Genomic DNA, 25195 nt, shown 5'->3' on the forward strand with positions numbered 1-25195 from the left:
GACTGGTGAGGGAACCAGTCACCCTGTTGGATTGGGGTAAGTACCTGAATTATTCAGAGAGGTCAAAGAAGCGCTGCTGGCTCCAGGCCTAGGACACGCTTTGAAACTTGGGCTTCAAATGAGGTGCCGGCACAGTGTTACTTTCTCTCCACAACACAACTCTGAGGTGGTTTCATCTTCCCCACATCCAGTGTCAAGTGTCTATTTCTCCCTTAGTTTTGACCTCAGAGGGAAGCTCTTCTGTGCTCCCGTGTGTATATCGACCAATCTTTTATGTCCACCTTCCTGAAGGTAAACATTGTGGGAGAGGCATTAAGCAGATATATTCTGAGGTATTTTGACACAGTTATATTTGTGTTCATCAACGAATGTTTCTGTCATTAAGCCAGTGTTTGCTGGCCAGTTACTCATTCCAGTGTGACCCTGTCTCTGTGACAACTCTAAGTGGATAGACATACGGTATACATAGGATAACTGAGCAATGCTCTAAAAAGGTAAATCAGATCAGACACACAAAAAACATGTATCTTGTTAGAAGCACACTGGTTGGTTTCACCAGCAAAAAGCTCTTCATCCCTTTCAGCGCAGTGCCAGTAAACAGTGCAGTAAACATGGCAGTGTGTATGACGAGCATGTGTAATAAGAGCTCCCAGATCAGAGGTTCGGGAGATTAACAGGGGCTGAATGATGGACTGCAAGAGGCTGCATGCCTAAAGGGGGTCAGCGACTCAGATGCTAGCCGGGCTGTGGCTCGAGAGTTGGGGATAACTGAACGACAAGAGGGACCACAAAAGCAAGAACTATACAGCAATGCCTATTCAGTTATGTGAAAATGGCACTTTTAAGCACTGTGGCTTGGTTATGCAAAAATACAAATTTACAATCACTTTAAATATTAAACAGTACATGCAAGTCTGCCAAATGAGTACTGGCTGTGAGCTTCATTATCAGACAAAAGTAGCCCTGTGATGGAGGCCAGCCTATTAGGATCTAACACTGCAGACAATTCTGGCCTCTTTACTGCAAGCTGATGAAGCATCAATTCTCTTCTGATTTGTTTAACTTTTTGTTTTACATAATGTTTCACTGGGTCTGTCACCTTGCATGAGCTGCTGGCAGCCTTATCAACATCACAACAGATACGTTGTCAGCAGTGGCCTCCCAGAGTTTGTTGCTGCCAGGAAAGCAGGGGGAATCCAGGAGTCAGGGGAGATCTCACCCTGCAACAAAAACAACACACACTGCATTAGGAATTAAGTCCAATGTTGTGGTCTCACAAAGTCAATTCCCACATGATTATTCTTTTTCCTCGAATGTATACCAGAGCTGCTTGGCTTTGCTATGCAATATATCTACATGTCATCGTGCAACTGCTGTTACACAAGGTGAATAACAACCTTTAACAACCTGGCCCCAGCTGACATACATATATACTATAGATAGTACAACATAGATAGTACAAACTAAATGCAAATTACATAATTGCAGATTTTCATGCAATGAGTCGATGAAAACTAAAGTTATGGGTGGATGGAAGCATAATATACTGTGTGTGCTGAATGCATAACTAACCGTTTATGTCAGCGTACAAAAAACGTGCTGTGGAAAATCGTGCAACAGAATATGAGATATGATGGTGAAATATGCGATGCTAAAATCTATCTTCAGCGAGACGACAGCTTGTCATCCTCCATGTAACCACCTGGCTTTAATTTTCAATGACACAAAATACTATCACAGCATGGGGGGGGCCAGACAAGCCAATCAGAGCCCTTTGCCAGTGGGGGAAATCTTCACCATAACATGTGTTACGTAAGTGCTAAAGAAGAGTCCTATCCATGAGGGGAGATATCCACAATTTAATAGACTTGTGAAAAAAGGCTGGTTCACTGGCTGGGCTGGACTTTAATGACAATAGCTGTATGCTAAAGCGACATGTGGAAAAACCTAACCAAATGTACACGGGAGAACTTTGCCTTTCTGCAAGAAATCTCCTTAGGTTTAGGCAACAAACCTACTCGGTTATGTTGAGGAAAAGATAATGTATTTGAAACCTATATAGTGAAAGATAAGTTACCAAATGTGATGCTTTGTAAGAACAGGCAAACAAAATAAACACCAGTCTACAGCTGAAATGATAAGATGGATTGAAGAGAGAGAGAGAGAGAGAGAGAGAGAGAGAGAGAGATTGCATAACCAACAGAAATAAATTACATAGCAATAAATGAGAAAGCACAACATCTATTAGAAAAAGAGAGGAAACAATTACTTTATAATCTCTGTCGACTAATGCGCTTTCAGGGGTGCATTGACACTCAAACACCTCAAACACAAACAGAGAGAGAGAGAGAGAGAGAGAGAGAGAGAGAGAGAGAGAGAGAGAGAGAGAGAGAGAGACTTTCTCTGCCTGAAAAGGTTTGCTTTATGGACCCAACCCTACAGTGATTAATTGTCATCTCAGCTGCTTGCTCAGCTTCTATTTTAAAATTTCTCATTTGGGAAAACCACTGATGTACCGCCCATGTGAGAAAAAACGCACACATGCTCAAACACAATGAGAGTGACGCACACGTTTGCACCAACAAAGGAATGAACCAGCACGGCAAACACAACAGCACTGTCACTGGAGAGAGAGTGACTGACGCATGTTGGCGCAACACGTTGATGCGTTAGGTAACTAGCCTCACCTCAGTCATTAACCCTTGCAACTTCTGTGAGTCGAGGGGGAGCAGAAATTAAATGTAGATGCATAACAACGTGACGTATAGTGAATGTGATGGGTGTGAGTTTTCGGACTGTGGAAGTTCACAGACTGGTGCACCTGGTAGTGTCAATCTCCAGGAGATGACGTCAGTGATCTTCATGTGGTTTGGACATGCAGAGCAGGAGGTCAGCCAAGTGATCATATCCTGTATGTGATTCTACATTCAGTGGTAGAAGCAGAGAACAGAGGAAGAGGAGATTTACTAAACATAGAAAGCGTGGGGATGTATGGGGAACTGAAGCAGGGAGCACTTTACCAAAAAGGTTTATTATTTCTCCTTACTCATACTTTTTATCGCACTTCCTAGTAAAATGCATTTTTCAAATTCATTTAGTAGCATGATGATTTTACCACAGCAGAGAGTCACAAGACTAGAGATATTTAAATTCTAGATATGTTTTTTCACGCAAGCACACGAAGTTTATCCCTATTGTTTAGATGCAGAGAACAGCAATTGCATATTTTTCTCAATTGTAGCTTTGATTTAATGACGTAGATCAGCACCGAGGCATTTGCAAAGGTCAACAGTGTTCAGAGAAAGAACAACTCCAATCTGAACAACAGCATCTACGCAGATTACACCGAGAAACAAGCCTCCCCGCTGTCCATGGAGCTTGTTCATGGGACAGTGAGTGGGTTCGTTGCTTTCTACTCAGTCAGTCGGAGAAGACAATGCCTCCTTTTTGTCTTGAAGGACAAAAGCAATGTCATACTTGTTCCCTTAGACAGCCTTCCCTTGTCACATTTGGACTGTATGCACCACGGTGGGTTATGTCACTAAATCTCCTAAACAAGACCATCTTCGAATTATTGCTTCTCATCTGTAGGCCAGATCTCTTCAACTTAGGGACACACTTATTTGGGACATGCAAACAAAGTACACAGTGTGTCATGTTGCCCCAACATTCAATGGTAAACAAATGTGAATTTTACAAGAAGGCTTGAAAAACACCTTTAAGTTTGATTTTCATTGTCTTTAAATATCTCGCTAATCGTGTCTCTGCATGTTATTGTGATATAAGTAGACGAACAAGCAAAGAGTTTACTGCAGTCTTAAGTGGTAAATGGATGCAGCGAATTTGGTGATGTGACAGTTCTACTTTCTGATATGAAAAAGAATTATGCTCATTTTCAGGTTCATTAATCATTGTATTTTGGGCTTTTACAAGAGCATATTAACATTCATTCATATTAACAAAAAAACATGTTAGTTTCCTCATACTGTCAACTAGTTCAGCGGTACTTCTTTTAAGAAGACATGGGATCGGGGCGGATTTGTGTAGCACACAGTTGTTGTTAAACTTCTTGCATCTTGTTCAGCAGCTCCTCCAACTTTAAGATGCACCAGCTTCTTGGGGGCCCTGTGCCAAATCTTATTTATTTTACCAAATGCCACTTTTGACAGATAAAAAAATACTTTATTTACCTTAGCTGCATTGTTACCATCAAACTCAAAACCAACATGCAAAGTATAAATAACAAACCAATAAAAGTCTGTACTTAAGGATCAAAAAAGGAAGGAAATCTCACTTTCTACAATATGGGCCCTTTAACACACTCGGACAGAAAAGAAAGTGACTGACAGAACAGAGCCATATCTTCTGTCACAGACCTGCGATGGGTCGGGTGTGGGTGAACTCGTTCATCAACATGTTTGCCCACTTGGTGTGTGATGACAGCGGCTTGAGGAATCCAACAGCAGTGGATCCCTGGTGACCTTTCATACTTTGTGAGCACTCTAGAATGTGTACAGCAGCGGAAATTTAAGAAGTGTTTGCAGGGCCACGGAAGGCCAGGGTACAGTATATGTTTAACATAGCCTGAGCTGTTTCCTCATGAAAAAAGCAGGTGTTTTCAGCAAAAAGCTCAAATAAATAAACTCAGGGTAGACTACCTGCCCAGCACCAAACAGCAGACAGCGATACGTTGATGCACATAATTCAGCTGCTATGGAGCCAGATATGTCCCTCAGGAGTTGTCAGAGATCAGTTGACAGAGGAGAGGGTGGACAGCGCCAGTTACGCCTCAGGGACTTCAGGCTGCCCATCAAGGTGCTGAAGTCTTTATGCACCTGCACTGCAGAGAGCGTCCTGACAGGGAGCGTCACTGCCTGTTTTGGGAAGAGAGATCGCCTGGCCCTGCAGAGAGTGGTGCTGTAACGGGGGAGAAGGTTTGCTGTGTAGAAGTTATGCAAGCCTTTAAGCAATGCCAGACTGACCGCAGCGTCTGTGGGAGCTGCTTGGAAGTGGAACTAGAATGAATAGAGATTAGAGCAAAAACATCCTCTCTGCGCAACCATGAATCCGTTCGGCTGTCTAGACTGTTCTCCACCTGCGGATTTCATTCAACCATCTAATGGAATTGGTTCAGAGCTTGACTGGGATCTTTTTTTTTTTTTTGTAAGTCTCCAAGAGCAGTGGGAACAAAGCCACCAGGAAACAAACTACAGTTGTGGAAACACTCAAAAGGAAGGGAGAGGGGGGGAGGGAGAGAGAGAGAGAGAGAGAGAGAGAGAGAGAGAGAGAGATTGCATAACCAACAGAAATAAATTACATAGCAATAAATGAGAAAGCACGACATCTATTAGAAAAATAGAGGAAACAATTACTTTGTAATCTCTGTCGACTAATATGCTTTCAGGGGTGCATAGAACTCAAACACCTCAAACACACAAACACAATTACATAGTGTGTTTCAAAGGCAGGCATACAGGCAACATTACATAACTGCAGTGAAAAAAAACAACCTTATTTGAAGGAAAAATATGTTGCATGTTGCTGTGGGAGGGTTTTGTAGCATAGAGGTATCTTATAGATCAATCAAGTATTAGCTGATTTTATTATGGCCACTTTTAAAGCTCTCATTTTGAAAGAAAACAAGTTCCAGGAACAAGCTGTACTACACGCACACACAATCGTTTCTTCACAACCCTGCAGCTCAGCAGGACATTTTACACCTTTTCTGTCCCCTCCTGCCAATCTTCCACATTGTTAGTTCTCTGAATCACTTTGGGTCGGTTCATTATCAACGCACTGCTGATTAGCACATCGACACAGAAAGCCGGTTGGTCATTCATTCAGGTTTCAATGGGAATGACGCAAATCCGTGACCTGTTTGCCGCCCCCGCGGCCTGGACCTGCTCTCTTGGACCGAGCCTCTCTCTTGCCTCTACACGCCTCAGCTGGCACTCAGACAGGTGAGAACAGCTGAGACACGGTCGGAGGTCCCAGAAACCTGATGCAGTCCTGCTGAGGCTCTCTTGGCATGATATTATGCCTGATGTGGCATGAACTTTGTTTGTTTGTTTTGTTACATAAGTGCTTATTTTGCACCAAAGTGTTCCAACTACAAAAACATACTGAACCAAATTATATCCAATGTTTGTCTCTATTACCTCCTCAATGTTGCTTGCTAGCTGGTATAACATTAGGCTACTTCTTTGTCCATTACTTAAACTTAGGAGCAGTAAAAAAAATACATGTATACGCACCCATCTCATTAACATGCATGTATTTATACTGGCATTATATCAGCTGTTTCAGATCCTACTTAATATGAAAATATATACGTACCTGGATGAAATGTTTATCATTATCCGTTGTTACCTTGACTTGTTCAACTCTTCAGTTATTCCTCTTGTCAAATGTGAGTATAGCCTATAACAACAAACAATACACTTTCATACACGCACAGAAACAAAAACAAAATAGTTTTGTCTAAAAGAAAGTAGACTTCTTATTTTTAAAGCCTTTTCAAACCTGACCTAAAGTTGTGCCATTTGCAATGCAATGGATGAAAACTGTGTATGAAAACAAAGTATCAAAACGCTCAAAATGCATTTGCTCATTTGCCAATCTTACAGCAGTGTGTAGTTTGTGTGTGACTGTACGTCTGGATGCACCTCAGCAAGCTACCGCCTTTCCAGAATAACTGAGCTACTTCTGCATGCACAGTGTATGCAGGTGCAGCATCGATGTACTTCAGTTGTTATTAGTGTCTTTGGTTGCATTGTTCACAGTCTTCTTTAGTGGGCTGAAACTCTGCATGAGTCCTGCCATCTGCTGGCTGTTGAATGTACTACTGCTGTGTGTTATCCAAAACATGTCCTCCTCGAAAGAATAATACATATATATATATATTAAAGTAATAATAACCTACATTCACAAAAATAATAAACAATACCCTGCTTGACTATAGCCAAGTATATATAGACAGTATGGAGGACGAAAAATGACTTCAATATCATTGAATACATAAATAAATGCAAAAATAAATGTATAAATAAATACCGAAATAAATAAAATAATGCTGAAATAAATATGGAAATAAATAATTGAATACATGGATAAATGAAAGTTCATAATTAAACAGGACTGGTTATAGGAGTGTGACGATGCCGATTCGTGTACAGTAACGTTGAAGTTGGCTAGCTCATTTAATCGTCAATTAATAGTTTAGTCATTTCAAATGATTTACGATAATTAGCGACCGATTTAGAGAACCATGCGAAGTTGACAGAGACAGAGGAAGGGACACACTTTACAGGAGTGTGTGATCTGTTGATGCACAGCACGCCTGAAGAAATCACTCAACACCGGCGATACTACTTTAGTCTACACAAGGGATTTAGCATTAAAAACTGTTCCCTGCAGAAACCTACCGTCCACTGGGATTCTGGGGTCCACTGGGATGAGTGTCACATTGTGTGACTGCGTTGGAAGTGAACTTAGTGCGTTTCCTCTGTTCTGCACAAAAACAAAACTACATGGCTTCCTATTTCAGGTAAATATGTTATATTGTGCACTACTAACTAGTTTTCTTCTTTTTATGCGGACTATAAACCAACGTTTAAGGTGCATGCCGTCACTAAACTAGTTTTCTGACATCGTCTACAGGGAAGATTTGCTAGGACTCGTTTGCTTCTGTCTGGATTCCCTAATTACCAAATCGTGCACGAGGTTAGGACCGCCTACCTCATTAACATAAGGACACAGAAATACAGAAATGAAAGTGAACAAAAATGTAGAAATATATTTATCAATTGATGTCCTATATAGGTTTTAATTTTAATTTATTCACAACAGTAAATATTTATCTATTTTATCTTCTATTTGCATCTTATTTCAGTACAATTATACATTAGCCCATGATTTAGACACATTAATTTACCTTCTGCGCTCAAAACGTAACAGGTCACTGCCGAAACCCGGGATCGAACCAGGGACCTTTAGATCTTCAGTCTAACGCTCTCCCAACTGAGCTATTTCGGCGGATGAAGAGAGCGGTTCACCTTTTTCATGTAATTCGTCGGTCGACCCACCAGAGGCCAGTCTAGCTCAGGATATTGTTCACCATATTGACAGTTACAAGAGATGTTTTGATTATTTTCCCTCATGATAAATGACAAATATTTAAAAGCATTTTGATCTTATGTCTACAGAACGGTTTCCTTAATTAGAAGGAACAAATTACCTCTGATATATTTGCAAGTTGCTCTTGCAGTGTGGTGTAATATGCTGTAGCATACACTGTATGGTACGTCCTGGGTAGAGTTAGGGTTTTTATAAAACACACATGAATGTGCATCATACAAATTCAAACACACGCCTCATTTGATTGTTTCATCTTGGCTTTCATGAGGAGTCACCTTATTGGGTTTTTAGATGCAGTTTCTGCGATACAGAGGCCGGTGCACTGCACACAGAGTCAGACACGGTGATGTTAAAGTTTGAGTTAACTTGACTTGAGTGCTGTACAAATTTAGAAAGAAATGAAAATAAATGTGACCTTTTAAAGTTATGACCCCAAAACGTCTATTGTAAACACTAAATTGAGTAAAGCTACCCCAACGTGAACCTCTAGCTGTCCTTTTCCAAGTTAGAATTCTTCACAACGTAAAGTTCAAATCTCAGGTTGTTGACAGGCTGGGAAAAGACTGTGGCAGAAACTGGGCAGAATATTGCCAAGATGCAGCCACACGTTCAGGGAGCATGGAGTCCATGATGGAAGAGGTCGGTCGTGATGCAAGAGCCCTTACAGATGCAGCATGTGTGGCAGATGTTAAACCGAGGGCAGACTGGCCCTAATAATATTTATAGGCATTTTCACTCAGCAGTCTGAGCTGATGTAATTGATGTAAGTGATACAGATTATGATTACATTATTCATAGTGTCTAAATTCACTCCAACAATGTCTGGTTGTTTGCATTACTGCATTACTGTTGCAAAGAATGCAAAGAATGCAAACATAGCCCATAGTATAATAGGTTTATTCAGATTTGTTTATTACAAATGTTATGTCATTCATGAATTGATTCATAATCCCTGGATTCTATCCCATTGTAATACATTTACATAAAAGGGATCTTCCTTTTAGGTCCTATATCGTTACATTAACAACAATCATAAACCTCAAATGGTTCCTCGTCTTCTTTTTGTTTGATTTTCTTGTTCTCAGGTCTCGACAGACTTCCAGTTTTGAACATCGAAGGAGTTTGGGAGTTTTGCTTGAGTGAGATTAAGCCTTGACGTTCTTTAAAGTCCTGTGAAAACATTTTTCTCCAGAAAATACCTCACATGACCTCACAAGACTACCTTGTGCTTCTCTCGTAATGTTTGTGTCATTTGACAGTAAGACATCATGTGACCTTACAGCTTAATACTCTGTTCTTTTTGTATAGTTTCTCTACTCTGAAATATTTTTTTTTTCAAATATAAATCTATACGGACAGTTTACAACAATTAATCTTGTAAAAATTGTGGATTCCTTTTTTTGGGCATTAAGTGTCAATTCTAGCAACCTTTCACAGTGAGCACTGAGTTACGTTGTTGATGAACAAGCTGCAGTGAGAAGTCAAGACCTGTTTGAGAGTTGTGTTTGCTTTGTATTTATCCTTGCCTGTAATTAATGGAAGTTTTCATCGGACTTTAATGTTTGTAACCCCCAGAAGACGGTCCACAAATGTTTCCTATGACCCACAAATATTTCACTATCCACAAACATGTATTGTATTTAATTGTGTTGAGTAAAGTCGTATCTACAAATATTTTTAAAATAATTTCTCAAACTTAAAGATGTGTGTCTTTACTCTGAAGGCACTGACACAATGACTTGAAGGGCATGCAACTATAAAGTGTTTCAGTCCAGTGCTCTCTCAGCTGAACTTTAACTTGCATAAGATGTAACGTTAGATAATAACCGCAGAGGTCGATCTTGACTTGTACTATATGTATCATTAAAATAAATATCCAAATGGCTAATTATTTTTTCTATTATTTAAATGTGATTTGACTTTAACCAAATATCAAAATCATCAAAAGTAGCAGCAGTTTCCTGATGGTTCTGGCTAGGTTTAAGTGCTGCCGAGTTACTTTGCCCTGCGGGCTTCATCCCACATGGATGACCTTCTTTTTCCCATACTGCAGAGGTCTGCATCACCTTCCTCCCACGCAACGCAGAGCCCACGCAAAGTTTTCAAACAGCATGCCGGTAGTTTTTCCACTAAATGCGTACAGTATAGCTCATTGTGAGGAGCAGGACATGAACACTGGCAGGTACTGGAGGTGCTCGTGTCTACCCGTTGTCAACGCGGATGTACCCACTTGAAACAGGATTCAACAGAAGGATGGCTTCTCATCAGAAAGTAGGAAACCGGTTCAACAGTGGAGTTTAATTTCACCATGCCAACAGTAACAAGACAACGCTAAAATTAACATACAAATCACACCACCTACTCACTTTATTATTGGCTGCTTTCTGATTGTTATAAATGCACAAACTGTTTATCATACAGCATGCCGTCCCTGCCCGACACAGACCACAGAGAATAGCAATACATATTGAACACAAGCATATCTTTATTTACTGCAACAACCCGCGTCCAAGAGGACAAGGCGTGTCCCTTCTGGTAACAAGGAAATAATCATAGCTATATGGACAGTTGTGTACATTGTCCTCATGCTGTAAGGGGAAACAACTGTGATGACAGCTCCACCCAATACCAGGGCTGTTTAGACAGAAACATTGTTTGTATTGTATACTTTGTATCATTTTTCAGGAGCCCTACCTCTTTGGCATTCAACAAACGCACAGCAGGCAGCATACATGAATTCATACTGTCATGAGCACAGGAGAAAAAAAGCAGTAAATCCAGACCTCAGTATTTCATATTTATTGATATAGTTCAACGTTGCATGGTGATACATTCACATAAGAACACCATGACCAAAACCTATAAAGATAGCATATTCTTGCTGTACATACAATATAATATATAATATTTCATGTGTTTACATTCAAGAATGCATTGTGTGTGTGTGTGTGGCTGCAGTGGACAGTTACTCTCTTGTGTTGCTGTACACTAAGGTTGAGTTGACCCACGGGACCACATGTTTGGACGAGCCAGCCGCGACTGAATCACTCAAAATCTATAATCACATACAGTCTTAGTGACTTCTATTGTAGATTTCACATGAAATACGTTTTACCCTGGTCAATATTTACATGTACATAAATGGTATTTCAAAAGAGAACTGCATGCTTTTAGCATGCCGAAACCTTAAATATAATGCAATCCAAAACAACAGACCGACAAAGATTACTACTTTTCTTCAGGCTGTAAGTATTCAGTTTTTGTTGAGAATGTTTCAGAGAGGTGTTGATTGAACTCTATGGTTATTTTTGCGATTATTGATTTTGGTGATGAGACTGCATTATCAATCTCCTCATCTAATTCCCTGCAAGAAAGTCAATGATCCTATTTCCCAAAATGTTAAACTATGACTTCAATCAATGTACCTGCCTGCTCCAAGCAGTATATGTAAAACATCAATAAGACATTACACCATTTGATACAAATTTTGGAGCAAAAGAGTTGCATTTATACAAAAGAGCTTTGCAAGATTTCTTGTAAACACTGTAACATTAACCGTTTAATAACTGCTTTAAGCAAAACTGCATTTGATTAAACCCTGGCACATTTACATCGTATCCTCATATCATCCCTGTGTCTTGCTTGTAAATATCCAACATGTTCCCCTTTGAGTTCAGAATAGACATCATACCATCAGAGCAGAACTAAGACAGAGACAATATCAAACACATTCAAAGAGTTTTTTGAGTATTTATTTGTTCAAAGTGTATCAAATCTTTATTTTTAAAGCTGCCTTGGAGCATTAGAGTGGGTGGCAGACTAGATCATCTGCTGGCTAAACACATTCTTTGGAGCAGTTAGGTAAGCACCACTAGGAGACCGCTCTATCATACAACTGCATATGTAAACAGACTTCACCATTTGACAGAGTGCAAATTATATACATTTGTGTGTGTGTGCTGTTGTATGATTTTCTTCAGCCGCAGAGACGGAGTGTCGACAGCATCCTGCTGTCCCTGCTGTGAATGTTAGCCGTCTTTAGCATGGGCTTGGTGGTTACATTAGAACATCTCCCAGAGGTGGAAATATGTTTATTTCCTACACTGGCTTCACGCACCAGTGAGTTTAATAACAGAACACACCTGTGACTCTATTTTTAATTACTACTAATAATTACCCTGGCCCGTGTGTGTCAGTCTCACAGGACCTCTGCCAGGCAGCGGTCAGTACCTTCGCTTGCTTCCAGTCGCACCTGCCGGCTGGTTTTTCTGTTCTCCACCCAGGAGTTGTGTATGACGGTGCCCCCCGGTGAAGGGTCTACCTGGAGCAGGGACACCACCCTCTTCTTGACCTTAGTACGGAGGGCACGCCGCAGCTTCTGTCGGGTGAAGGCATAGAGCAGAGGGTGGGAGACGGTGGTGCCGTACGACAGGGCCAAGAACCAGAGGCGGAGGCTGACCAAGGCGTCACTGGGGCCTATACCCAAGATTAGCATGTTGGTCACAGAGAGGGGAGCCCAACAGCACAGGAACGTGGTGATAATGATGAGGGACATCCTGAACACCCGCCTCTGTCGCTCTCTCCGATCCCTGTGTCGCCGCACTGCCCTCCTCAGGGCAATGATGGCAGACACGGAGGCCTGGACACCCATGGTGGTGGGCATGGCGGTCGCAGCGCCTGTGTCAGAGGTCACGAGGGGGGCGGAGGACAGGGCAGGGGGGGAGGTGGCCGTGGGAGTGGGGGAGGGGGAAGGAATGAGTGGAGGGAGGCAGAGCTGTTTGGTACCATCTGCGGTGCACTGCTCCCCTCCTACCTTCCCACCATCGTTCATTTTGAGCCCCGCCTTCTGTATTTTCTGTCTCTTGTGGGGCCCCCCCTGCCCCCTGCCGGAAGGGCCCCTGAACCGCGGACCCTTCTTCATGTGGGAGCCAATGCGGATGTTTAAAGCCCTCAGTATTCTGGAGTAGGTGAAGAGCATGACTGCCACTGTGGTGAAGAAGATGGGTACCTGCAGGATAAGATGGTAGTACATAGCCAGACCTGTGTGGAAGCCCTGCCCACCGACACACAGCAGTGTCTGGTTGCGCCACGCTGGCGCCACTGCGGCACTGATACCATGCGAGGACAACGACAAGGGTGTCACCTGCCCTCTCTCCTCTGCTCCTTCTCCACTGGACCACTGCACCTCCAAGAACGGGATAAAAAACACAGCTACCGAGGTGATCCAAACGGCAGCCAGGAGCAGCGTTGCTCTACGTGTGGTCAGCAGCCTGTTGGCCGGCCGCACTGAGATGTCATATCGGTCCAAGCTGATGACCAGGATGTTGATGGCCGTGGCTATGCTGGCAAAGGTGACGCCGGCCTCATGGAAGCAGCAGAGCAGGGCCATGTTTGGTCCTGGAGGCAGCAGCACAACCACCAGAGTGAGGGGCAGACACAGCACACACACCGCCACATCCAGCACATGCAGATTCACAGTCACCATGTTGCTCACCGAGTCCACTAAATTGGATTGAGAGCAGTAGAGCACCAGCACCGTCAGGTTGCTGCTGAAACCCAACACCAGCTCCAGCATGAGGAAGGAGGTGAGCGACACCTGAAAGCCCAGCGAGTATGGTGTGTACCAGGACGCCGGGCCGCTGGCCAAGCCCCCCCCTCCCTGCTCCTGAAGGAGCCCCATTCCCTCCAGGCCGGCCACCGTCCCAACCCAGTCAGTGGTGGCTGGACCTGGGGTGTAGCTGTCCGTCTCCATGACGAACCTCTCAGCCCTCATATATTGTATTTGTCACACCGTTGATGACCTCCCATGATGCACCTGACTGAGCCTCCATGATGCAGCGATGAATAACAGCTTGACGACAGCGCTGCGGAGACAGAAACACAATTCATACAGATAAAAAATGAACTGCGGGAGGAGAAAATCAAAACACATTTTCTCTCTCATAGCAAGTCAGACATCTCAACATTCTATTAGGATAGAAATGTCATAACACAGAGATGATAACAGACATTGTCTATCTATCTACCTTCCTACGATCAATTGTTAAAAATAAGCATATATCATTCCCAGCGTCTGCAGATTGAACAGGTGCATTATGCATCAGAACAGCCTTCAATCTGTCTCCTTCCAGTATTCTCTGATTACCGTTTTGGCTCAGCCACAGCCTGAGACCTGCACACAAGCTGTCAGAACCTACAACAGGCCATCGCTTATGTGTACTGGAGCTCTTGGGAGTGGGCATTTGATTTAAGATAAGTGATCAGACCAATCACTTGCGCTCTCAGTGGATCAGTAAAAAGAACGTGTTTTGACACACCATTTTGCACAATAACTACATGGCTTGCTGATAAAAACTGACTGAACTGAATTGTCAAAAACTTCTAAACTTTCTTTCATCATTTGAGCCATCGCATGCAAAATGAGACATTCAATTATCAAAATCTGTCAGACATACTTGTGTTACTATAAATATAAATATTATCATTATTATACAATATGTTACATGTAAAACAAATACATTTACTGTGTACGTACAAATGTGCATATCCTTTTTCTGTGTACTACAGTATTGTCTTTTCGCAGTAAACGTTTACCTACATTCTTGAAGAATGTCAATTTTGCTTACTTTGTATTCTTCTATAGTACAGTAAGCAGTCAGTGCTAAAAAAACTAAAGTTTGAGCAAAACAGAGTGTAGTTCATAAGAAACCTTTCCAGGGATGACTGAAAAAACTGTTTTTGACCAGTACTGCTCACACGATGACAAAACAACTTTTCATTTTAAGGAAATGTTTTGTGTGAGTTACTACGTTTTGCAGACATGCAATAGAGACTGTTTAAAAAATGAGCCAAAGTGATTGAGGAAAAAAAAAAAAAAAAAAACTCAGGTTTCCGTTAAACTGACAACCACTTAATTAAAAATGATTTGAGTGTCAGTGCTAGTATCTAATTCACTAAAATATACTGTGGAAGGAGGTCAAGGAAAAACAAAGGTAAACATCAACCACAAAGCAGATTTCAGGGAGATTCATGTGATCAAAGAACAAGTACAGTAACCAGCACTTCTAAAGCTTGTATGTATGTATAATGTTGTTTGTTCAATAAGAACACAAAAAAATATGAATATGATTTTAAGGGGAGTTACTGTACATACTGTAAATGTTTCTTGACAAACAACAACTTGCTGTTTGCTGAGCACAAAGCCTATTGTATGTGCAACACCTCCGCTGGTTGACCAACAAACTCACTGTAGCAACAGTTACTGGTCAAGCAATAGTTACACCCACACATCTCCAAGTATGTGTATGTCTATGTGTGTATTTATGTAATTTTGACAGAGCTGAGCTGGCTACTTCAAAATCACCTTATGACTCTAGCTTTATACATATTGCACAAACATTTCTTTAAAATAACTTCTAGCTCGTGTGGTCTTACTAGGATGCATGATCAATGTATGATGAGAGCGGTTTCAGTCACTATGTTTGAAACATTTGGACCTTGGTGGGGATTTTAAAAAAGGCTTAAATAGAAATTGCAGGTTCATTCCCATAATTCCCATCTTGAAGAACACGCAGTTGGTGAAGCAGGAGGCCAGTGATTGCACCTGCAGGAAATCACTTGAATGAATCCAATCACAGCCATCTTTTCCCTGAAATCATCAAGAGGTGAAAATCACGAACGCAACGTTAAAACATTTGCTGACGACCCTAAAAGTCGAAGGCACGGGAAACAAACAAACACGACGGACCAACTGTCGACTATCAACTGCTGGAAACGAGACTTTTGGTCGAGCGATGGACTCGTTTTCTGCCAGTTTCTGTTACCACGGCAACCACACTACGAGAGCCTAGATTAATGAGGGCACAGGAGTGATCGTAGTGAAGTGTGTGACACCGAGCTCTTTGGTGCCGCCACGCTAGTGACAGAGAGACGGTAGAGTAGTAGAGTTAAAACATCAACTTCAAAAGCATGTTACATTCCCACGGAAAGGATAAGGGAGACAAAAACTAATTCCCTGGCGCTCAGTCTGCCTTTTCTGTTGACTTTCATGTGTTCCTCTTCTCCCTGGGCATTGTAAACAGCAGAATGGAGGAGGAAACGGAAGTCCCCTAAGAGCAACTGCAAAATAGTATCAGCAAATTACACACTTTGCCACTTTGTTTCTACAGCACTGTTTTAAGCGAGTGAGGGAGCAGTTGGCAGATACAGATTCATGGTTTAGTTAAAACTGTGAGAGATCTCATGGGGATGTGAGGAGAAAGGAAAGGAGGGATACTGGGGAAAGTAAAGTGAGTAACAGCCAGTGAAAAAATTGAATGTGTGCATGAGCGCAGCCCTGCAGCCACTCTGCTTGACCCACGTTCCAGCTGGTCCGTTCGTGAGCAGACTGTCTGATTTCCCCCAGAGGCTGGAATTGGTAGAGAGGGTGGGGGGGCGACATGGGATTTGGAAAGTAGCGGATTCTTGTTTAAAAGAGGGCATGCATCACCTGGAAGTAGGACATCTGAAATGCCAGCTAGAGAGCTGAGACAGATTTCAGAAAATGTAAGTGAAGGAAGTAGAAAGGAAGGGCGAGCCAGGAGCACTGGTAAACAAGATGTCCCAGGGCGCTGGTTTCCTGGTTGCCTCCAGTACCCAAGGGGCTGCTTCTGTCCCAAAAGACTCCACTTATCATTGCCTGAGTGAAAAGCATGATGACTGCCTGGGTTAGATGCTTAGCACAAGAAAAAGCAATCTGGTCGTTGAATGGCACAGGAGCTGAGGGGCACTGGACCTCTGTATGATACACAGGTTTTCCTGTAATCTAGGGAGTGATGGCTGTGCTGAGTTTGTGCGCTCTATTTTTAGAGAGTATTGGTGTGATTTTTGAACAGTATTTCTTTTATAAGGGTATGTTTTCTACTTCCGTTTAATCACTGTGAATTAAAAGGTTGAGTTGCACAAAGCATTCATGTGAAGCAGAAGTGTGAAAAATCAATCAACCAGACCCTGCTCTAATCCAACGCGCCTCATGTCTGACCCCGGAGAGCGCTGTGCTGTTTCACACCGTTCTTCATCCACAAGATGGTTATTCAGAATCGTCTCCCTCTTTGAAAAACCTGAATCTGAGTCAATCTCCGGGTTGGTTGGCGTTAGGTCTTGTACAGCAATTTTGTATTTACGAATCCAGATAAAACCTTGTCAGAAAGCGCGCCCACCCCTCCTGCTAACTAATGTAAGCCAGAGGCAGACACGTGTGACAACCAGGCGCTGGTCTTAAGATGGCTTCCTAATTATGTCGCCTGTGAGTGGAATACACTCAACAGGGAGTTGCCCAGGTGACCGTGTGTGTGTGTGTGTGTGTGTGTGACCATTATCTGGCTTTGCACTGAACATCCTAACATACTGAGAACCAGGAAGATATCACATCAAGGAACTTGCAGTGAAGTCGAATGTGAAAGCAATGACACTTATGTAAAACTGAATGTCAGGTGATGATGTTGAGAACCAAGAAGTCGTGTGATTTTGTGATTTGTGGAAAACCCCTAACGCATTTCGTTGTTTGACAATAAACTAATGTTAGCCTTGGTTATATCTGGCTTCCGTTGATGCCTGATATTTTCAGTGCAAAATTCAGAAATGTGCAATATGTAAACATATTAATTTCATTCTGCAAAGCCTTTGACGTCACATCTGGGTCCTAATCCCTTATCCTGTGTTATTCATTGTGTGTCTCTGCGTTTGGTTTGATCTCATTTCAGTTCTATTTATATGTAAAGACTTACAATGTTTAATATGTTCTTTTGTATGCAACCCGTTTTGGATGCTTGCTTTGGTGCTTTGGGATTTTGTTTTAATGCCATCGTTCTTCAGGATAATCAAGTTGAACATTAAAACTTTTCAGCAATTCAGGAGCAAAATAGTAGACATCACCAATTTCCATCTAATTTCTTAATTTGCATCTCCGCCCAAACACTCAGACGTGAATGTAAGAATTTAAAGCTGGTCGCTAGGGATTGTAGAAAGTAATTCTGGGCAATACAGGTTCAGGAAAAGTGAAACTAAAATGTAAATTACAACGCTTTATGATAAAACAAGCAGAGACTGATCTAATAATAATCTTTCATTTTAAGAGTTAAAGCCTGGTGCACCACATCCAAGGCTGCCACTATACAGATCTAAGTGACGCCCTACAATGTTTTCCCCTTCTGTGTAGGAAGCCTGCACCTATGTGACAAGAGACTGTATAACATGTATAATTGAACAGCTAGTCACACCAGCAATCCCCAGGAGCAGCAGCATAAAGATTAAACGACAGTGAAGATAATCTTGCTATTCATGTGAGACGAGCTGATGTAACAGGTTGTCAAACTGTTATATAGTTTAAAAAAAAGAAAAGAAGAAAGACTTGCAGAGGAAAGGCACATGAATAGTAATGTTGGAATGTTGGAGTAGTAATGTCTTTTTATAGGAATACAATGGATATTATATTTGTATTTTCATCAACCACATTAAAAATGATCATGATTTAATTAAATACAGCAAGAGTGTGCTAAAGCTGTGTGATTACTGCTATAATATGATACATATATAATGTATTTATATCTGTATAATGTTTGCAAAAGTGGCCCAAGTCTGATTTTTTTATGTGACTAAGATCAGTTTTTGTTTTTTTTAAACTACAACATCTGATCTTTTCAGTTCAGGTCTGATTTCTTGCAATAGTACCTAAGTCTGAACTCTCATATCGGAATTGATGTGACTTTTACATCACTTTTACATCAGGATCCCACCACTACTGGCTCCCACTCTGCATCCACACACACTTACGTGCAGAAGAAGCATCTATTGCTTCACAAAAAGCCATGATTAAAAAAAATGTGACCCTCTTTCTCTTCATCCTCATCATCTGCTCACAAATTCACTGGCCTACATGCACATCAACTTGTTAATGTCAGCGTAAACACTAAATTTAGTGGCCTCCATGTTTACTTCCGTACGACAGTGTGCTGCATGTGATGACTTTGTTATTGTACCTCTATGCTACGCTAGCTTCTGAAGGTATACTGGATGCTGTTTTTGCTTTTGTAACAGTGAGTAAAGACCTACTTTACAGGAACACTATTGTTCCTTAATTTTGTCTCGATCGCCAGGTGATGTGGTGGTTCACTTTTAAACTGTGATCTGTAGCTTTAGCTTCTGTCTTCATCTTTATAACCTGTTTTGACCATTCAATCAGTTTGACATCCTGGACATATATATTTTCATGTTTTCAAGAATTTGATAATGTTTATTCAGTGAGTGCAGTTAGTGACAGTGTGGACTCCATGGTAGCTCTGACACCTTGACGGAGTAGCAGCGGGGGGCGGGGCTTAGCAAAGGCCCAATTTGATTAATAATTCAGAATTGAACACAAAGGCTTGCTGTGTCAACGTAGCCTTAGTTTATCATGTCAGCATGCTAACATTTGCTAGTGTCATGTAAGCTATCTACATATTCATCAGTAAAGCATATCCACATATTTCTCTTCACATGAACTCCATAAACATCACAGATTTATAGCGGTTAAAAGTAAATCAGTTCAACCTCATTAAAATGCAAACTTATGCAGCAAGGGGACTGAAGACCTAATCACTTCAACTCAAACGAGGAAAGCTGTGAGGAAAGTATGACATTTCTGTCATGTACGGTTTCATGCACTGGTAGGACAGGAAAAAAGGGAATAGTCAGGGTATTTATTCTAATGGATATATAATGACACTGCAGGCCCATTACAGAACACACTACAATAGAAGACTTGCCGTCACAATGTGTAGTAGAAATATTTTGTCTACTTTAGGTTCTTGAAATTAAGCAGACCACCACAAAGCAGAATGTTGATTTTAACCAGACATTACTTAGGACAAAGCACACACAATAATAGAAAGGACAGCATTCAAGTCAGAGTCTGCAGTGTGAGGGGGTGACTAATGACGAAACGGAGAGGCTGGAGTTAACACGAGGAACATACACTGTACACTCCTACTGTGCATTAAACACCCACCAGCATTTGTGTGTGTGCGCACAAGTGTAAAAAGACTCCCGTCAAGCTCTTATTTGAGCACTCTCTTTAGTCACCACGTCATGATGGAGGCAAAAGGTCTAGTCAGAGACAAACACTGGCAGGCCACTGCTCATCCTCAGCACAGTCGGCCTGGGAGAGAAACGCACGTCTTTAAATACACACAGTTGTACAACAGGACACCTGCCGAGTCTAAGTGGTCTTGTAGCGGTCGATGAATACAGAGAGGATGAAAAGTCTCATCTGGAGCAGCGCTGGAGTGTTTTCCAGTGTTGTAAATGTTAGGGATTATTTTCTCTGCCAGCAGATGGAATGTTAAACAAATACGAATTGAATAGAGATTTCCCCACTGAATCTGACTTAGCTGGTTGTCTGCCTTTAAGCCGCCAGCTCTTTGAGGCGTGACTCCGAGCTTCAAATGCGAGGACGAATACTACAGTGACATTATGCTATCATGTAAAGTCTCATGACCATTCTAAATGCAAATAAATAGTTCTACACTGCCAATATGTCCATTCAATGCATGGTTATGGACACATTGCGGGAAACGGCCTTGCACATAATTGTGAGGCCCTACTGGGACCACATAGAACAGAACAATCCTGGAGCTTTCAACCATGCATCACTCACTTCAACAGATGATGCTTATCTAAGAGGCTTTCGTTTGAATTCACGAGGTTCAGAGGTTGAGGTTTGAGGCTTAGATGCTGTTTCCACAAATATGTCCAAAAACGGTTATATGCTCTTTTAAAAATGAGCACAGTAGCTGTAGCATCAGTAAAGTTCAGAATATCTCCACAAAAAGTGAGGAGAATTCAAGTTTCTGTTTGACTTGATTAGGTTCTTCAAAATATTAAAAACTTTGTTTTATAAAAAAATAAGTTGCCAGTTCTAGACAATACAACACTGTCTCGTGATCAACACAAACAAACACACACGTACTAAGTCAGGACACTCTTAACCGTCACTGGTATGGTCAGGGTCAGGAATCTGCGTCACTCTGAGTGGTTTATTGACCTTCTGTCCAGGGTGGCTGTTGTTAAAGCATCCATACTTTCAATGCAGCAATCCAATAATCATTTCGGTCCAAGTCATAAATATTTTTGGCTCATTTCATAATGGAGCTGAGGAGCAGCTGGAAAAAGCCAGCAGGACGGCATGAAATATGGAGAAATACAGAGAGTGCTTTTAGGGAGAATATGAGGGAGAGTAAAATCAAGCAAAAACCTCAGCTTCTTCAGCAGGAGACTCATTTTTAATGTATGGATCTATTTGAGTGATAACTTGAACACTCAGTGAGTGGACCTATCGCCACTTCAGTCAAAATACAAATCCATTATTCAGACATATTCTCCAAAACGACGGGCAATTCAGGTCTGAGCAAAGCATCCAGGCTCTCACTGAGGACCTTTGTGTTGTCCTGTTACCTGAATTATTTATTGCCGAGCTGAAATATGGACCTAAATAACCAACCATTGAAAAACCTAAGCTTGGGGAAAAAGCAGAGAGAAGGAAAGTGGGGGAAAAGAAGAAATAGAGACAAGAGAAAAAGAAGGGTGTTGCTGCTGACAGATGACAGATGCTGAACAGAAAGCCACTTGGTTTAAAACGAGGAGGTTACTTAACTGCAGAAGGAATCAATTAGAAGACAATTTAATAATTTGTGTGTGAGACAGAGAGGGGAGGGTGATGTATTGGCACACAGGAAACACTCCATGTCTTCATGTGTCCAGCAGGACTTGGTTTCCCTCCTTCATGTTCACAATCAAAGCCGTCCACAGCAGACGGCGTGGCGGAGACACATCTCAGACCCAAATGCTTTCTTCCACCTCCACACTGTTGCAACCAACCCCTCCTGTTACTCCCCATCTCGCCTGCTGTGTCTTACTGCATTTACTTTAACTTTTACTGTCTTAATCTGTCCATCCCTCTTTTTAGTTGTTCTTTGACAAAGAGCACTGTTGCTTGTGATGAACAGCTGAGAAAGAAAACTGCATGAGACAACATGTGGTTTGTATGAGTGTATAAATCTAAGTTATTTGATTTTGTGAGGGCAGAATGCAGTTCTAAAACGCTGGGCAGCATATTGTCCCATCGGTCAAAAATAATAGTGTTCTCCTTGCTGGCCTATCTAACCCCAAAGGCTTTACCAAACACCATTAATACTAAAACAATGTAACAATAACTGTCGTTATCAATGTAATTATTTTCTCAATTAATCATTTGGACAAAACATTTCAGAAAATTGTGAAAAATGCCAGCCACCATTTCTCAGAACCCAAAGTGAAGACGAGAAATTGCTTGTTTTTGCCGACCAACAGTCCAAAATATCACAGAAGACTAAGAAAACCAGAAAATAATCAGTTGATAAACTCGAACCAGATAAATTGTTGATGAACAGGTTGATTTTACTTGAAAACCACATTTTGGATGAAATAGATCAAGACAGACCTGGAGGAAACAAAATTCTTTGAGTGTTTACTGAAGAAATGTTTCAGATTAAGGTACAAGCCCTCAGTGCAATAAGTAACTTTAAAGAAACCTAATTTAACAGACCATTAGTACTAACTTCTGTTTATCGCTCTCACTTTCAATTAATCCTTAAGGTTTAGTTATACCTTATTTCATGTAAGTTCTGTTTTGTTGATTCTTCCTAAGGACAGATGGACCTAACAAACGGATCCTGACTGGAAATGAGAGTAGATGAGATTTAAGATATTTTAAAGATATTTTAAGTGATATTTGGCTGCAAGGCCGTTGGCACACACAACAAAATGCAAAACATCGCAAACACCATCCAAACAGACAACCACGCTTTCATGTACAGTATGCATGGTGAGATGTTTCCAGCGGACTGCATTTGAGGAGGACTCCCTCGGGAGCGTGGGAGGAATATAGCCTCCGTGCCCGTAACTGTGTCAAGCACCTACTCCCACATACAGCCCGTGGGTTCTAATAAAACCCGGATTCCTCTGCTAAATCGATATTTCGTGGAGCGCTTTGTGCCAAACAGCACACAGGGCGATGTGCTGTGCACTGCACGGGAGGAATGCAAGCAGCCTACCCATCTTACCCTCAAATAAACACAGAGACTTTGACATAATGCACTACCATAGTGTTTCCAGTTGGTAAGGATTTTATTAAATAGCCACACGAACGGTTATGGATTAAAATACGCTGCGTAAAAGTTCAACTAACCTATAAGGGAAAAGTTAAAAAAATTGCGTTTTAACGTGTGAAATTCAAGCACACGTTACGTTACTATCAGAAAATGATTCATTGGACTGAAGTTATTGTTGGACTGGATAGGTCGGGGCTGCCTGCCTGCCAACTGCTTACCAAGCGGCTGCGCAATTTTACACCAACATATCTTCATCGGACAAACAGCTGCACAGACAAAATATATATCGCAGAGTAAAAAAACAACACTTAGATTATTGAGCAAAACTTGCACTCTTACCTCTTTGAGTTGGAGCCGTGCGTTCAGCGATTCGTGTCCACAACATGTGTGTTGATGGGAAGCGTCCCTTATGTCCTGTGGGGCCAATAGTAGTTGAGTAACTCTCTGCGGAGCAGCCGAGCACATGCTCAGCAGCAGCAACAGCTCCACCAGGGGCCACTGGCAACAACACAGCTCAGTGGGACGGAAGGACGGACGGCCGTCCGCAGGAAGCGCTCCTGCTGGATCCTCAGAGGACGCTGCTGCCAGGATGACTTCAGCTGAGTGAGAGAGGAGGGAGGAGGGAGGAGGGAGGAGGCATCTACTACCGAGGACATTCAGATCGAAGGTTTAAAAACTCCGAACCTGTCTGTGCTTTGATGCTGGTATAAACGTAAAGCACTAAATAAAGTCACATTATTAAATGTGCATGTGAAAAAAAGAAGATATGCTATCTTTGTGGCGTCACAGGGAACTGCACAAAAACGGATACATTGCCTCAACTGATGTCACTTGAGGCAATTTATCCGTTCAGTGATTGGGGCTGAAGACTACAAGTCGTGACGCTTACACTTTATTTTAGATTGTCACAGCACAACTACATAAAATGAAATATGACATCTGCATTTAAGCAAAGATGACGAGTGGGCTCCAGAGGTCTGGTGAACTCGCTTCTTTGAATCTCGACAGCTTCAGATTTTTGTCACTGCTGTGGCTCAGTGGGTCGAGCAGAATGTGCTTTAATTATAAAGTCGGTGGTTATAGAACCTGGCTGTCGAGGTGATCGTGAGTGAGCCGTCGCAAATCTTTCACAGCAGCTCACTGCTCCTAAAAATGCTTATAGTTTAAGGCTGCTAGAGGCTACCTAACTCATACCGACAGTCGGCAGTTGAGTTCCATTGAGAGTAGTGCAGGCGCCAGGTTTTGACAAGGACAAAGAATGTATGAAATTTAAAAAAAGAAATCTGTATTTGATAAAAGACAAAACAGGATATCTCTGGTTCTGCTGCATCATGTTTTAATTGCCCATCATGAGTCTAACATTGTCAGGAGTGCGATGGTAAAGCAGTGCAACTCCTTTTAGGAATAGAAACCTACATTTTAAATGTTTCTACATTTTTTCAACCGTCAATTTTTTGTGGGAATGACAGCAGGTTCCAATCTTTTGTTTTTTTTGGTGGAGTGAACCCTTCAGTTCACAAGTGGATCAGAGGTTGTCCCTTCTAATGAGCACAGAATTTACAGTAAAGCAATACATTACTCAAACTCACATCTGGGTATTTTCAGTTGGCGCATCTGAACACGGTGAAGGGAACGACAAATCAAATCACTCGTCAAACCTGTGAAACAGAGCAGATACTGTAGAAACCAATCTATATGGCTACAATTCAATACACTAATAGAGCCATCAGGAATACTGTGAAACACAACGAACGTAGATTAAAGTCAGCAGTCATGCACCCCCATGACTCGTTTCAGTGCAAACAATGGCACTTAACCATGTATTCACAATCACTTTAATGTTGTTGGCATTGTATGCAACTACTGCTCATGCATTCATGAGTTGCAATTTAATTGAT

General features: G+C 41.8%; 1 protein-coding gene and 1 non-coding gene across 2 annotated transcripts; both read right to left on the reverse strand.

Annotated features, from left to right (window-relative positions):
* Positions 1 to 7961: 7961 nt before the first annotated feature.
* Positions 7962 to 8034, reverse strand: trnaf-gaa (transfer RNA phenylalanine (anticodon GAA)). Its single transcript has one exon. It is a non-coding gene; the product is annotated as a tRNA-Phe (tRNA).
* A 2458-nt stretch (positions 8035 to 10492) lies between these two features.
* LOC142954844 (G-protein coupled receptor 22-like) lies at positions 10493 to 13888 on the reverse strand. The gene has a single exon (XM_076096122.1). The coding sequence runs from the start codon at positions 13886 to 13888 to the stop codon at positions 12335 to 12337; it is 1554 nt and encodes a 517-aa protein (XP_075952237.1). The 3' UTR covers positions 10493 to 12334.
* Positions 13889 to 25195: the final 11307 nt, after the last annotated feature.

The sequence above is a fragment of the Anarhichas minor genome, unplaced genomic scaffold (genome assembly GCF_050575085.1).
Source record: "Anarhichas minor isolate MPS153535 unplaced genomic scaffold, ASM5057508v1 ptg000021l, whole genome shotgun sequence".
NCBI classification, from domain to species: Eukaryota; Metazoa; Chordata; class Actinopteri; order Perciformes; family Anarhichadidae; genus Anarhichas; species Anarhichas minor.

Coding starts and splice junctions, on each gene's coding strand:
- LOC142954844 (XM_076096122.1), bottom strand. CDS start 13,888: ATGGAGACGGACAGCTACACCCCAGGTCCAGCCACCACTGACTGGGTT.